The sequence below is a fragment of the Scyliorhinus canicula genome, chromosome 19, assembly GCF_902713615.1.
Source record: "Scyliorhinus canicula chromosome 19, sScyCan1.1, whole genome shotgun sequence".
NCBI classification, from domain to species: domain Eukaryota; kingdom Metazoa; phylum Chordata; class Chondrichthyes; order Carcharhiniformes; family Scyliorhinidae; genus Scyliorhinus; species Scyliorhinus canicula.
In genome coordinates, this window is record NC_052164.1 from 60,796,013 (window position 1) to 60,811,924 (window position 15,912).

The 15,912-nt window shown below is 43.5% G+C and overlaps 1 protein-coding gene across 2 annotated transcripts in view; it reads right to left on the reverse strand.

The window, feature by feature from the left end:
* Window positions 1–15,912, reverse strand: part of kirrel3a (kirre like nephrin family adhesion molecule 3a) — a 991,443-nt gene that overhangs the window by 202,128 nt on the left and 773,403 nt on the right. For both annotated transcript variants that reach the window (XM_038778399.1, XM_038778398.1), the window contains exon 4: window positions 8,355–8,512. In XM_038778399.1, the coding sequence (XP_038634327.1) occupies window positions 8,355–8,512 (158 nt within the window). The remainder of the gene's footprint in view (window positions 1–8,354; window positions 8,513–15,912) is intronic.

The following is a 15,912-nucleotide window of genomic DNA, read 5'->3' on the forward strand; positions in this document are numbered from 1 at the left end:
CAAAATTCGGCAGGAGCTCGGGAATGTGGATTGGAGCAGTTGTTTAAGGGTAAATCCACATTTGAAATACGGGAGTCTTTTCAGGAAAGGTTGATTAGAATGCAGGACAGACAAGTCCCTGTGAAAATGAGACATAGAAATGGCAAGATTAGGGAACCATGGATGACGGGTGGAATTGAGAGACTAGCTAAGATGAAAAAGGAAGCATACATAAGATTGAGGCGACTCAAAACTGATGAAGCTTTGGAGGAATAGCGGGAAAGTAGGACAAATCTCAAACGTGCAATGAAGAGGGATAAAAGGGGTCATGAAATATCTTTGGCTAACAGGGTTAAGGAAAATCCCAAAGCCTTTTATTCGTATATAAGGAGCAAGAGGGTAACTAGAGAAAGGATTGGTCCACTCAAAGACAAAAGAGGGAATTTATGCGTGGTGTCAGAGGAAATGAGTGAGATTCTTCATGAGTACTTTGCATCGGTATTCACCAAGGAGTGGGACATGACAGATGTTGAGGCTAGGAATGGATGTTTAAATACTCTAGGTCATGTCGGCATAAGGAGGGGGAGATTTTGGGTATTGTAAAAGGCATTAAGGTGGACAAGTCCCCAGGACCGGATGGGATCTATCCCAGGTTACTGAGGGAAGCAAGGGACGAAATAGCTGGGGCCTTAACAGATATCTTTGCAGCATCCTTGAGCACGGGTGAGGTCCCGGATGACTGGAGAATTGCTAATGTTGTCCCTTTGTTTAAGAAGGGTAGCAGGGATAATCCAGGGAATTATAGACCTATGAGCTTGACGTCAGTGGTAGGCAAACTGTTGGAGAAGATACTGAGGGATAGGATCTATTCACATTTAGAAGAAAATAGACTTATCAGTGATAAGCAGCATGGTTTTGTGCAGAGAAGATCATGTCTTACAAACCTAATAGAATTCTTTGAGGAAGTGACAAAGTTAATTGATGAGGGAAGGGCTGTAGATGTCATATGCATGGACTTCAGTAAAGTATTTTATAAAGTTTCCCATGGCATGTTGATGGAAAAAGTGAAGTTGTATGGTGTTCAGGGTGTACTAAAGAACTGGCTGGGCAACAGGAGACAGAGAGTAGTGGTGGAAGGGAGTGTCTCAAAATGGAGAAAGGTGACTAGTGGTGTTCCACAGGGATCCGTGTTCGGACCACTGTTGTTTGTGATATACATAAATGATCTGGACGAGGGTATTAGTGGTCTGATAAGCAGGTTTGCAGATGATACTGTGATTGGTGGAGTTGCAGATAGCGAGGAGGACTGTCAGAGAATACAGCAAAATATAGATAGATTGGAGAGTTGGGCAGAGAAATGGCAGATGGAGTTCAATCCAGGCAAATGCGAGGTGATGCATTTTGGAATATCTAACTCAAGAGCGCACTATATGGTCAATGGAAGTGTCCTGGGGAAAATTGATGTACAGAGAGATCTGGGAGTTCAGGTCCATTGTACCCTGAAGGTGGCAACGCAGGTCGATAGAGTGGTCAAGAAGGCATACTGCATGCTTGCCTTCATCGGATGGGGTATTGAGTACAAGAGTCGGCAGGTCATGTTACAGTTGTATAGGACTTTGGTTAGGCCACATTTGGAATACTGCGTGCAGTTCTGGTTGCCACATTACCAAAAGGATGTGGATTCTTCAGAGAGGGTGCAGTGGAGATTCACCAGGATGTTCCCTGGTTTGGAGGGTGCTAGCTATGAAGAAATGTTGAGTAGATTAGGATTGTTGTTGTTGGAAAGACGGAGGTTGAGGGGGGGACCTGATTGAGGTCGACAAAATTATGAGACGTATGGACAGGGTGGATAGCAACAAGCTTTTTCCAAGAGTGGGGGTGTCAATTACAAGGGGTCACGATTTCAAGGTGAGAGGGGGAAAGTTTAAGGGAGATGTACGTGGAAAGTTTTTACGCAGAGGGTGGTGGGTGCCTGGAACGCTTTGCCAATGGAGGTGGTAGAGGCGGGCCCAATAGCATCATTTAAGATGCATCTGGACAGATATTTGAACGGGCGGGGAAGAGAGAGATCTAGATCCTTGGAAAATAGCCAACAGGTTTAGATAAAGGATCTGGATTGGCGCAGGCTGGGCGGGCTGAAGGGCCTGTTCTTGTGCTGTAATTTTCTTTGTTCTTTTATCATCTTCTAGGGCGGTGCTAACGGCTTGTTCCAGGGTGTTGTGAAAGTTATTTTCAACTGCTGGTGTAAGTTCGGGCATTGTTCTGTCTTTTGAGGCAAGAAAATTGGGTTTTGCAGCTCTAAATTTCTTTTTGTTTATTTTCGTGCATTTTCCTTTTAAGTGGCCGTTGCCCTGGTCCTCTGACATCATGACGCTCGTGACGTCATGCATAGGACCCGATTACTCTTGCGCACTTCGAGTTTCCTGTACTGTCGCTCTTTTCGCAACTGCGCATGTGCGGCTCCATTCTCAAGTTGGCTGCCAATCAGAACCTCCGTCTTCCTCCGATTCAACCCTGCCTCCGCCTCATGGTGAGTTATCACACCATTTTTACCGATTTTGTTTTCTAAATGATGATTCTGTGTCTGTGGAGACTCAAAGTATTGATTTTGTTTTTGTTCATAAGCAGGGCATGTTTGTACAGCAATTTCTAGAGTTAGATACTTATTTTGTGAAAATACATCCCTCAAATTTTTATCAGATCGTCCATTGATCCATTATCATAGTATCTCTGAAATCAGCAGAATGAAGCCTTGTGATATTAACATGAGATTTGTAATAAAATCAGAGATGGACCCTCCGTTTCTCTGACAAGAGTTAAATCTTTCCAGCATCTCACCAGACTGACTGTTGCAGCATTCATTAAATTTTTTGAGTATAACTTCTACTTTGGTGTTGTCCTCACCTTCTGAGTAATTAAAGAATTTATAGATTTCTCCAGCTTTATGCCCTCCTGTTGAGAGTAGTGGGGCTATTTTCGTTGCATCAGAGGCAGCGCTTAAATCATTAGCTGTGATAAATATTTGGAACAGCTGTTCAAACATTTTCCAGTTTTAACTTAAATTACCAGTTGTTTCCAGCTGCCATGGAGTTCCAACAAGTTCCATCGAATCAGTTAGTCATCGAGGGTCCATTTGCTGTGAAGCCTTCCACAGTCAAATATCCGGTTTAAGTTCTTCTCTTGCTGGTGTCTAGCTAGCTTTCTGAAATCACTTCTGGTACCATATGTTATTCTCTAAGTCTGAATAAAGATTGTCGTCTTCCAGTTAACACAAATACTTTATTCAGTGGGTTTGTTCTGTTTCCAGTGTTTAACTAGGTATTATACAGTCAACAGGTGTGACCAGTGAAGCTAAGGTAAACTGCCTATGCTGAGCTGTCTCTGTCTGCTGCTGCTCACTAGCCCTGTGCTTCTGAAAGAGACGGATCCTCTCTTGGGCTGCATCCTTTATACCCATCTCTGATGCTGCCCTCTAGTGGTGCTGTGGCTGTAACATCTGTCTGTAGTCCCTGGTGTATGTGCAGATGAATGTACAGATGTACAGATCACTACACCCCCAACTATCAATATCCTGGGGGGTACCATTAACACAGTAGCACGTGACTAGCACTGTGGCTTCACAGTGCCAGGGTCCCAGGTTTGATTCCCCACTGGATCAATGTCAGTGAGGAGTCTGCACATTCTCCCCTGTTTGTGTGGGTTTCCTCCGGGTGCTCCGGTTTCTTCCCAGAGTCCAAAGACTTGCAGGTTAGGTGGATTAGCCATGCTAACTTTCCCTTCGTGTCCAAAAAGGTTAGGAGGGGTTATTGGGTTATGGGGATAGGGTGGAAGTGAGGGCTTACGTGGGTCGGTACAGACTCGATGTGCCGAATGGCCTCCACTGTATGCATGTTCTATGTTCTATGTTCTAACCAGAAACTGAACTGGACTAGCCACATAAATACTGTGGCTACAAGAGCAGGCGAGATGCTAGGAATCCTTCGGCGAGTAACTCACCTCCTGACTTCCCAAACCCTGTCCACCATCTACAAGGCACAAATCAGAAGTGTGATGGAATACTCTCCACTTGCCTGGATGAGTGCAGCTCCAACAACACTCAAGAAGCTTGCCACCATCCAGAACAAAGTAGCCCACGTGATTACTATCCCTTCTATAAATATTCACTTCCTCCACTATTGACGAACAGTGGCACCAGCTACAAGATGCACTGCAGGAACTCACCAGGGCTCCTTGGACAGTACCTTCCAAACTCATGACTACCACCATCTCCAAGGACAAGGGCAGCAGATACCTGGGAAAACCACCACCTGGAGGTTCCCTTCCAAGTCACTCACAATCCTGATGTGAAAATATATCACCGTTCCTTCACTGTCTCTGGGTCAAAATCCTGGAACCCCCTCCCTAACAGCACTGTGGGTGCATTGTGTTAAAGAAGGCAGCTCACCACCACTTTCTGAAGGGAAACTAGAGATGGGCAATAAATGCTGGATGAACCAGCGATGCCCACATCCCATAAATATAAAATATTTTTTTACATTTTGAACTCACGTTGAATCCACACATCTTCATTCTTAAAGCCTACATTCTACAAGATATTAGGCAGGAGATTTCCTCAAAATTTACTCCTCCACATGCTCCGTTAATAGAACTTTGCCAGCTGCACAGTCAAAAATATTATTATTAAACATCTGTGCAAAGAGCTTTAATCCTCTATGGGTTTAAGCCTACCTCTGATGCTTTAGCTCATAATCTAGGTTGACACTCACTCCAATACAGTGTTAAGGGGGTACTGCATTTTCAGAAGCGGTGTCTTTTCGATGAGGCATGAAACCGAGATCCTGGCTGCCTGTTAAATGGATATAAAAGATCCCGCGGCACCATTCAAAGAAATGGATTCTATCCCCATGGCTGTTCATGGGATATGAGCTGCCGCTTTCGACAATATATGTGACTGCATGCATCAGAAGGTCTTCTCTGACTGCAAAGCTCTTTGGGATGGCTTCAGAACATGAAGATTTTATCAATCTTGCTCTGGATTCCTCCACAAAAATAAATAGTTTTGCTGCATCTATCCTTTCAAATCTTATTACAATTTTGAGCACCATTTTAGATCACCTCTCAGTCATCTAAACACAAATGTAAAATCATCAGGACTGTCTTCCAATGGAAGTGCAAGTGTATAGCCCAAAGAATCTTTCTCAGGAAAACAGCAATCCAGATCCTTTCAAAAAGTACAACCTGGGTTTGTATTGTGCCTTTAACATCCCAGGTTGCTTCATCAGAGCATTATCAATCAAAATTAGACACAAAGGCACAGCAGGTATCCAAAATTAGAACATAGAACATAGAAAATTGTCCGAAAGAAGGAGAGAGTGAAGTAGAGAAGCAGAAATGTTGCAGGAGGGTATTTCGGAGGTAAGGGCATAGGCAGCTGAAGACCGATGGTGGAGTGGTGAACTCCAATGAGGACAATGTGTGCAATGTGTTTGGCGAAACATTTATGTTTCATGTCTGCACCTTTGATTTACTGCAAACTGAACCAGTGGGATTAACATTCTCTCTATCTGCTGAATGCAGGAGTTCAATCTGAAATATGTCGTGGAATCCTAATATAGTACTTGGTAGATACAGGCCGACGTGTCCCAAGTGTCCAGATATTAGAGTGATTGTGATAATTTACACCAATATTAGAGAGAATATGGTACAATCTGGATTTCATTGGGTCATCTAACCAGGTTGCAGACCTGCAATTGTGTATGTACTCTGTTCTTAATGCGGTTTCCAACAATGGTATTAGTTATATTGACAGCCAAATTATCGGCAGTGATTTTAGTCAGATGATAGATTGGCTAGAGTAGTGATACAATAGGATTTCTCTTCAGATATGGAATGTGACACATTTCCTGAGCAACGGGAAAGCAGTTTTCCTCAGCATCCAAACTGTGAGGCACATGCTTGAGTTTCTGACAGGGAGCCTGAGATGGAGCACCCAGCACCAACCTGCCTCCGCTCGATGAGCACTAACTTCACAGGGACAGAAAACCCAAGGAGAATGTAAGTTAATTTAATTTTAAAACTAGAGAGCTGGTTCATCAGCTACATTGAGCTGTGCCAGCTTTAAACTCTGACCTCAGACAGAAAAAGCTCAGCAACTGTCATAAAAGACAGCTGCACTCATAGTCACAGCAGTTCGATTGCAAATTTTCAGTATCTATTGTAATTGTTGCACAATCTACATATATATATATATATATATATATAGACGAGTGATTTGTTCTTTCTTGGTTTGCTATGAGTGAGGTGTGGCATTGTTAGCATCGCCACCTCACCCAAGCTCATGTAACCCTTCCTGACCCAATCTACCCTAACCCACTCAATTCCTCCTTATTCTCCCATTCCACTCTCCACTCTCTGTCCCACCCTACTCTCACAACACCCCATTCCATCTCACCACCCCAACTCTTTCCATCCATCTCATCCTTACCCGGCCCCACCTAATCCAACCTCACCCCAACCCATCTCACTCAATCAAACCCCAGCCTACCCCATTACCTCGCAATCCATTCCACCTCATCCCAAACAAACTTAACGTATCTTAACTGATCCCAGCCTATCACACTGGCTTACCCACCCGGTTGTTATATTACAGAACAAATTGGCGGAAGCACTAGTGTCAAGCTTGAATAATATCGGGCTGTTATTCACTTGTACTGTCGTTATCCATTCATTGTCATTACTAATGATGTTTATTTGATGAGAAATCGTTGTTGTTGCTTGAAGATATGTTGCTGTTGCTTGAAGATCTGTTGTTGTTTCAATGATTCCAACAAAAAATGTGTCTTCCAGAGAAAATGTTCATCTTTATCCAAAAAATTCTTTTGCGAATTTTTATTTTCAGTTTTCTCAATGGATCTAACTTTTTCTGTGTAGTAGTGAGACAAATTGCTGTTGATTTACATTGAGAAGCGAAGTGGTTTAATTTTGAGCACTTTAAGCAACGGTTTCCCTGAGCTGGACAATTCCCCTTTAAGTGGGCGTCACCACATCTGTACCACGTCATGACGTCTTCTCTCTGACTCATGAGTGATGTTCGTGCATGAGCAGACTTCTTCTGTTGAGTCACGCATTTCTGAACGAACTGCGCATGTCCCAAGTTGGAATGTGCATGCGCAAGGTAACTGCCGTCCCTAATGTGCTTCTGTGCTGCCTGCAACACCATTTTATCATTCTCAACCTCGTGATGGACCTTTGTGCCTTTTTCTCGTGGATAAAATTCCAAGTACTGGTTTTTACTCTGCTCATGTGAAATGCACTTTTCTGTAGCAATTTTTAGCGTTAAATCATTTTTTCGTAATAGAGCTTCTCTTAGACTTTTTTTCCATTGTTCCATAAATGATCTGATCTCTGATTAAAGAATTGTGTAAATTAGCAAAATTACAAATCTGGGCTAGATGTTTAAGAGAAGTGACAAAGCTAGTGATTGATTCTCCGTTTCTCTGTAAATGCTTGTGAAACCTAAATCGCTCCAGAATTTCATTGGTTTCCATTTTGCAATCATCATAAAACTTTGCGACAATCACTTCAAATTTACTTTTATCTTTGCCTTCGGCAAATATATGAACGAATTATAAATTTCGATAGCTTGCTGACGTGCCATGGACAGAAGCAAAACTATATGTCTAGCTTCAGAGGCTGCATTTAAGTCATGAGCTTCTAAATAGAGCTGGAATTGCTGTTTAAATAACTTCCAATTAAGATTTAAGTTACCGGTAGTCTTCAGCTGTCTTGGAGCCTGCACGTGGTCCTTCAAATCGATTTGCTGTCAAGAATCCATTTGCCGTGAGGACTTCCCCAGTCGAACAGTCAGCATCGGAACTTTTCTTTCCCAATCTTATTACTAGTTGTTTTTAAAGCTTGTTTTTAACCTAGTACCATGTTATATTACAGGATTGTAATATAAATATTAATTTGTCCTGCAGAGTTGTATTGAATTCTGATGATAAATAGTCGAAGTCTTCCAGATGATGACAAATTATTTACTGAGTAATAAAATAATACACTTGTGAGTTCTTTCACTTTAATACTTTGACTAGTAAAACAAGTAACTAAGATTGGATTAAACGAACAATTGTGATAATACACTACACTCTGATGTAGTCACGTCTTCTACTCTAGCTGTCCCGCACACACACCAACTAAAGAAAGAGCAGGAAAATCCTTATATAGTTCCTGTTAGTGTTGCAATCTAGTGATGATCTGTCTGTACTGACTTCACATTAACTAAACATGTATTAACACATACAGAGATCACTACACCAGTCAGTTTTCTCTTTCAACCTCTTGTCCCTACATTTGTGTCAGGCCGCTCTCCTCACCTTTATGTAGGTGGCCCCTTTCAGGGGCTCTCCATCTCGTATCCAGGTGATGACAGCTGCTGGTTTGGCATTGTCTGCACGGCAAGTCAAGTTCAGAGAGTCTCCTACTTTCAGGCTGACAATGGGGCCACTGCTGATGACTGGATTATCTGGAGGTACTGCAACAAATGGAGAAAAATATAAGCATGAAATGACTGATTATTGGCAAAGGCATGTCAGCAAACATAAATTTAGTAGTTGCTTATCCTGTGACTTGAATTCTCAGTTTTCCCTACAACTTAGTTAGGGCCCGAACACCCACAAAATTCCAGGCCAGCTCTTCTACACCCACAGTGTCACTCACTGCCAATCTCTCCATTATCCACAGTGTCACTCACTGTCAATCTCTCCATTATCCCCCGTGTCACTCACTGACAATCTCTCTATCATCCCCCGTGTCACTCACTGCCAATCTCTCCATTATCCACAGTGTCACTCACTGTCAATCTCTCTATCATCCCCCGTGTCACTCACTGACAATCTCTCTATCATCCCCCGTGTCACTCACTGCCAATCTCTCCATTATCCACAGTGTCACTCACTGTCAATCTCTCTATCATCCCCCGTGTCACTCACTGACAATATCTCCATTATCCCCAGTGTTACTCACTGTCAATCTCTCTATCACCCATAATGTGATACACCCATACTGTCAATCTCTCTATCACCTCTAGTGTCACAAACTGACAATCTCTCAATCATCCCAAGTGTCACTCACTAACAATATTGTACCCAGTGTCAGTCATTGCCAACCTCTGTATCACCCCCAGTGTCACTCACTGTCAATATCTCTATTACCCACAGTGTCACTCACTGACAATCTCTGTATTCCCCAGTGTCACTCACTTACAATCTCTGTATTACCCACAGTGTCACTCACTGACAATCTCTGTATTACCCACTGTGTCACTCACTGTCAATCTCAGTGATGAACCATCAATCGAACGCGAGACGAGTTGCTGTACAAAAGTTAGGCTTTAATAAGCAAGAAGCTAGCCTTGCAGTCGACTACAGTAAATGGACGACCGCCGGGCATTCTGGGTATTTATACCTCTCTCTGGAGGCGGGGTTAACTCAGCCTCTCGACCAATCGGGCAGCCGTCACATGACTGGTCTCAACTAATCGGTCGAGAGGCACATGACCGACCAGGGCCAATGGTAAGCCAGTGTTCTGCACCAATGGCAGACAGCTATGCAAACCATACCACCACACTCTGCATCACCCCCAGTGCCACTCACTGTCAATCTCTGTATCACCCACAGTGTCACTCACTGACAATCTCGGTATTCCCCAGTGTCACTCACTGTCAATCTCTGTATCACTCACAGTGTCACTCACTGACAATCACTGAATTCCCCAGTGTCACTCACTGACAATCTCTGTATCACCCACAGTGTCACTCACTGACAATCTCCGTATCACCCACAGTGTCACTCACTGTCAATCTCTGTATCCACAGTGTCACTCACTGACAATCCTTGTATTAATCAGTGTCACTCACTGACAATCTCTGTATCACCCACAGCGTCACTCACTGACAATCTCTGTATTCCCCAGTGTCACTCACTGACAATCTCTGTATCACTCACAGTCTCACTCACTGACAATCTCTGTATCACCCACAGTGTCACTCACTGTCAATCTCTGTATTACCCACTATCACTCACTGTCAATATCTGTGTTCCCCAGTGTCACTCACTGACAATCTCTGTATTCCCCAGTGTCACTCACTGACAATCTCTGTATCACCCACAGTGTCACTCACTGTCAATCTCTGTATCACCCACAGTGTCACTCACTGACAATCTCTGAATCACTCACAGTGTCACTCACTGTCAATCTCTGTATTCCCCAGTGTCACTCACTGTCAATCTCTGTATCACCCACAGTGTCACTCACTGACAATCTCTGAATCACTCACAGTGTCACTCACTGTCAATCTCTGTATCACCCACAGTGTCACTCACTGTCAATCTCTGTATCACCCACAGTGTCACTCACTGACAATCTCTGTATCACCCACAGTGTCACTCACTGACAATCTCTGTATCACCCACAGTGTCACTCACTGACAATCGCTGTGTTCCCCAGTGTCACTCACTGACAATCTCGGTATCACCCACAGTGTCACTCACTGACAATCTCTGAATCACTCACAGTGTCACTCACTGTCAATCTCTGTATTCCCCAGTGTCACTCACTGTCAATCTCTGTATTCCCCAGTGTCACTCACTGTCAATCTCTGTATTCCCCAGTGTCACTCACTGTCAATCTCTGTATCACCCCCAGTGTCACTCACTGACAATCTCGGTATCACCCACAGTGTCACGCACTGTCAATCTCTGTATCACCCACTGTGTCAGTCACTGTCAATCTCTGTATCATCCACAGTGTCACTCACTGTCAGTCTCTGTATCACCCACAGTGTCACTCACTGACAATCTCTGTATCATCCCCAGTGTCACTCACTGACAATCTCTGTATTCCCCAGTGTCACTCACTGACAATCTCTGTATCACCCACAGTGTCACTCACTGACAATCTCGGTATCAGTCACTGAGTCACTCACTGACAATCTCTGTATTCCCCAGTGTCACTCACTGACAATCTCTGTATTACGCACATTGTCACTCACTGACAATCTCTGTATCACCAACTGTGGTACTCACTGACAATCTCTGTGTTCCCCAGTGTCACTCACTGACAATCTCTGTATCACTCACAGTGTCACTCACTGACAATCTCTGTATCACCCACTGTGTCAGTCACTGTCAATCTCTGTATCACTCACAGTGTCACTCACTGACAATCTCTGTATTACGCACATTGTCACTCACTGACAATCTCTGTATCACCAACTGTGGTACTCACTGACAATCTCTGTGTTCCCCAGTGTCACTCACTGACAATCTCTGTATCACTCACAGTGTCACTCACTGACAATCTCTGTATCACCCACTGTGTCAGTCACTGTCAATCTCTGTATCACTCACAGTGTCACTCACTGTCAATCTGTGTTCCCCAGTGTCACTCACTGTCAGTTTCTGTATCACCCACAGTGTCACTCATTGACAATCGCTGTGTTCCCCAGTGTCACTCACTGACAATCTCTGTATCACCCAGTGTCACGCACTGACAATCTCTGTATCACCCACTGTGTCAGTCACTGTCAATCTCTGTATCATCCACAGTGTCACTCACTGACAATCTCTGTATTCCCCAGTGTCACTCACTGACAATCTCTGTATCACCCACAGTGTCACTCACTTACAATCTCTGTATCACCCACAGTGTCACTCACTGACAATCTCTATATCACCCACAGTGTCATTCACTGTCAATTTCTGTATTACCCACTATCACTCACTGTCAATATCTGTGTTCCCCCGTGTCACTCACTGTCAATCTCTGTATCACCCACAGTGTCACTCACTGACAATCTCTGAATTCCCCAGTGTCACTCACTGACAATCTCGGTATCAGTCACTGAGTCACTCACTGACAATCTCTGTATTCCTCAGTGTCACTCACTGACAATCTCTGTATTACGCACATTGTCACTCACTGACAATCTCTGTATCACCCACTGTGGTACTCACTGACAATCTCTGTGTTCCCCAGTGTCACTCACTGACAATCTCGGTATCACCCACAGTGTCACTCACTGACAATCTCTGTGTTCCCCAGTGTCACTCACTGACAATCTCTGTATCACTCACAGTGTCACTCACTGACAATCTCTGTATCACCCACAGTGTCTCTCACTGACAATCTCTGTATCACCCACAGTGTCACTCACTGTCAATCTGTGTATCACCCACTGTGTCACTCACTGTCAGTCTCTGTATCACTCACAGTGTCACTTACTGACAATCTCTGTATCACCCACAGTGTCACTCACTGTCAATCTCTGTATGACCCACTATCACTCACTGTCAATATCTGTGTTCCCCAGTGTCACTCGCTGACAATCTCTGTATTACGCACATTGTCACTCACTGACAATCTCTGTCTCACCCACTGTGTCACTCACAGACAATCTCTGTATCACCCACTGTGTCACTCACTGACAATCTCTGTGTTCCCCAGTGTCACTCACTGACAATCTCTGTATCACTCACAGTGTCAGTCACTGTCAATCTCTGTATCACTCACAGTGTCACTCACTGACAATCTCTGTATCACCCACCGTGTCATTCACTGTCAATCTCTGAATTACCCACTGTGTCACTCACTGACAATCTCTGTATCACCCACTGTGTCACTCACTGACAATCTCTGTATCACTTACAGTGTCACTCACTGACAACCTCTGTATTCCCCAATGTCACTCACTGACAATCTCTCTAGACTCTCTCTTTGACTGATCTGTTCCCTGTAAGAACACAATTCACGACACGTATGCTACTCTACAATCACTATTTGTTGATGTACCATTTGTCAATGTACTCTGTTGATTATTCTTTTGTCTACTATGTACGTACTGTGCATGTTTCCTTGGCTGCAGGAAAATACTTTTCACTTTATTTCGGTATATGTGACAATAAATATCAATCAATCAATCACCCACAGTGTCACTCACTGTCAATCTCTGTATTACCCACAGTGTCATTCACTGTCAATCTCTGTGTTACGCACAGTGTCACTCACTGTCAATCTCAGCATTACCCACTGTGTCACTTACTAACAATCTCTGTATTACCCACAGTGGCACTCACTGTCAATCTCTGTTTTACCTCTGTATTACCCACTGTGTCATTCACTGTCAATCTCTGTGTTCCCCAGTGTCACTCACTGGCAATCTCTGTTTCACCCACTGTGTCACTCACTGTCAATCTCTGTTTTACCTCTGTGTTACCCACTGTGTCACTCACTGTCAATCTCTGTGTTACCCACTGTGTCACTCACTGTCAATCTCTGTATTACCCACTGTGTCACTCACTGTCAATCTCTGTATTACCCACTGTGTCACTCACTGACAATCTCTGTATTCCCCAGTGTCACTCACTGTCAATCTCTGTATTACCCACAGTGTCACTCACTGTCAATCTCTGTATTACGCACAGTGTTACTCACTGTCAATCTCTGTTTTACCTCTGTGTTACCCACTGTGTCACTCACTGTCAATCTCTGTATTACCCACTGTGTCACTCACTGTCAATCTCTGTATTACCCACTGTGTCACTCACTGACAATCTCTGTATTCCCCAGTGTCACTCACTGTCAATCTCTGTATTACCCACAGTGTCACTCACTGTCAATCTCTGTATTACGCACAGTGTTACTCACTGTCAATCTCTGTTTTACCTCTGTATTACCCACTGTGTCACTCACTGTCAATCTCTGTTTTACCCACTGTCACTCACTGTCAATCTCTGTTTTACCCACTGTGTCACTCACTGTCAATCTTTGTATTACCCACTGTGTCACTTACTGTCAATCTTTGTATTACCCACTGTGTCACTCACTGTCAATCTCTGTTTTACCCACAATGTCACTCACTGTCAATCCCTGTATCACCCGCGGTCTGTCCCTCTCTCATGGCAGTCCCTCTTTCTTTGTCGCTTTGTGCCAAATCCTCTATTTCCCTTTTTAAATGACCAGATGCACCTGCGAGCTGATTGAATGCCAAACATTAATTAATTATTCTGTTCAAAATTGTTTCTAAATCATGAAAATGAATGCTAGTATTGACATCAGGAAATTCTCTGAACGAATACGTGAAATTATCTTCTGCATAAATGGTGATTTACAGCCAACTAGATGGAGCAATGGTTGAACATTAGGATTGCTGGGAAGGATACATTCAGAAGGGCCAAAGGACATTCCATAGGAATTTCTGGACAACAAATGACTAAGGTCCAACTGCTTTGCCATCTATTGTTTTGATTGTCACTGATACGTGAAAAATATTGTCGAGCAATCATTGCAATAAATCTCGATCAATGAGTCTACAACACAACTAGACACGAGGTACGGAAAATCCCAGTAGGAAAACTAATGAACCATTGTTGAAAACCCATCTATTTCTCCCAAGCATGTTGCACTCAACACGTTTCATGCTTCTAATTACTCATGCACTCTATTCCAAAATAAACCCCTCCCTACCCATTATTTTGATCGATCGAATAAAACCAGCGACTCGCACCCATACAAGACATACGGTCAAATCAAATGATGACAGGCAATGGTCTCAGAGAAGCTGAGGGGAGATACAAGAGATGTTTAGGGGAAAATATACAATGAACATTAAAGATTAAATGAATAGTTTTCATGACAATTTAGTCACAAATCAACCCATCCATGGATAAACAGTTTAAAGTTTGCTGCCTCGGTCAATTTAGGAAGGATAAAATTGTCATGGAATAGAGAACCACTGGGGCGGGAATGTTCTGTTAAGAAGGGGATTAGTGTGCTATTTTCAGAAATCACCTAAAGCTGCAATGTGTTCCAGCGCTGGTGTATTATGATGTTGGCTGACTTTGCATTCATAAAATGTGGCCATTTACGCACTAAAAGCTGAAATTGAGCTAACTGTGGCAATTGTCGGAAACAGAAACCTCACACTCTCGGGTATTAATTCCAACTCCCTGTTTTATTAACTTTATGGAATAGCTGTTTACATCCAGCAAAGGCCTAAGGGTGAGCCACTCAGATGTAAACCATACCCTGAGGCATCCCCTCACTCAAACATTCCAGAGATAAATGCAACATGCCAAATGTGTTGTGTTGGCTGCTGGGGCATGCAAGTAGCATTAACAAATTATTCTTCTTTCTTCTGTTTCCTGTCTTTTTTTCTCTCACTCTTGTGGCTGTGGAATTTCCAATGATGTGCGAAGGCTATTCTGGATTTCGTGGTTGGAATGAAACTGCTATTAAATCCAGTTGTCAAAGAGCAAAGAAAAGTACAGCACAGGAACAGGCTCTTCAGCCCTCCAAGCCTGCGCCGACCATGCTGCCCGTCTAAACTAAACTCTTCTACACTTCCTGGGTCCGTATCCCTCTATTCCCATCCTATTCATGTATTTGTCAAGATGCCCCTCAAACATCACTATCGTTCCTGCTTCCACCACCTCCTCCGGTAGCGAGTTCCAGGCACCCACTACACTCTGTGTAAAACACTTGCCTTGTACATCTCCTCTAAACCTTGCCCCTTGCACCTTAAACCTATGCCCCCTAGTAATTGACCCTCTACCCTGGGAAAATGTCTTTGACTATCCATTCTGTCTATGCCCCTCATAATTTTGTCGACCTCTATCAGGTCACCTCTCAACTTCCTTTGTTCCAGTGAGGACAAACCAAGTTTATTCAAACTCTCCTCATAGCTAATGCCCTCCATACCAGGCAACATCCTGGTAAATCTCTTCTGTACCTTCTCTAAAGCCTCCACATCCTTCTGGTAGTGTGGCGACCAGAATTGAACACTATACTCCAAGTGTGGCCTAACTAAGGTTCTATACAGCTGCAACATGACTTGCCAATTTTTGTTCTCAATGCCAATGAAGGCCAGCATGCTGT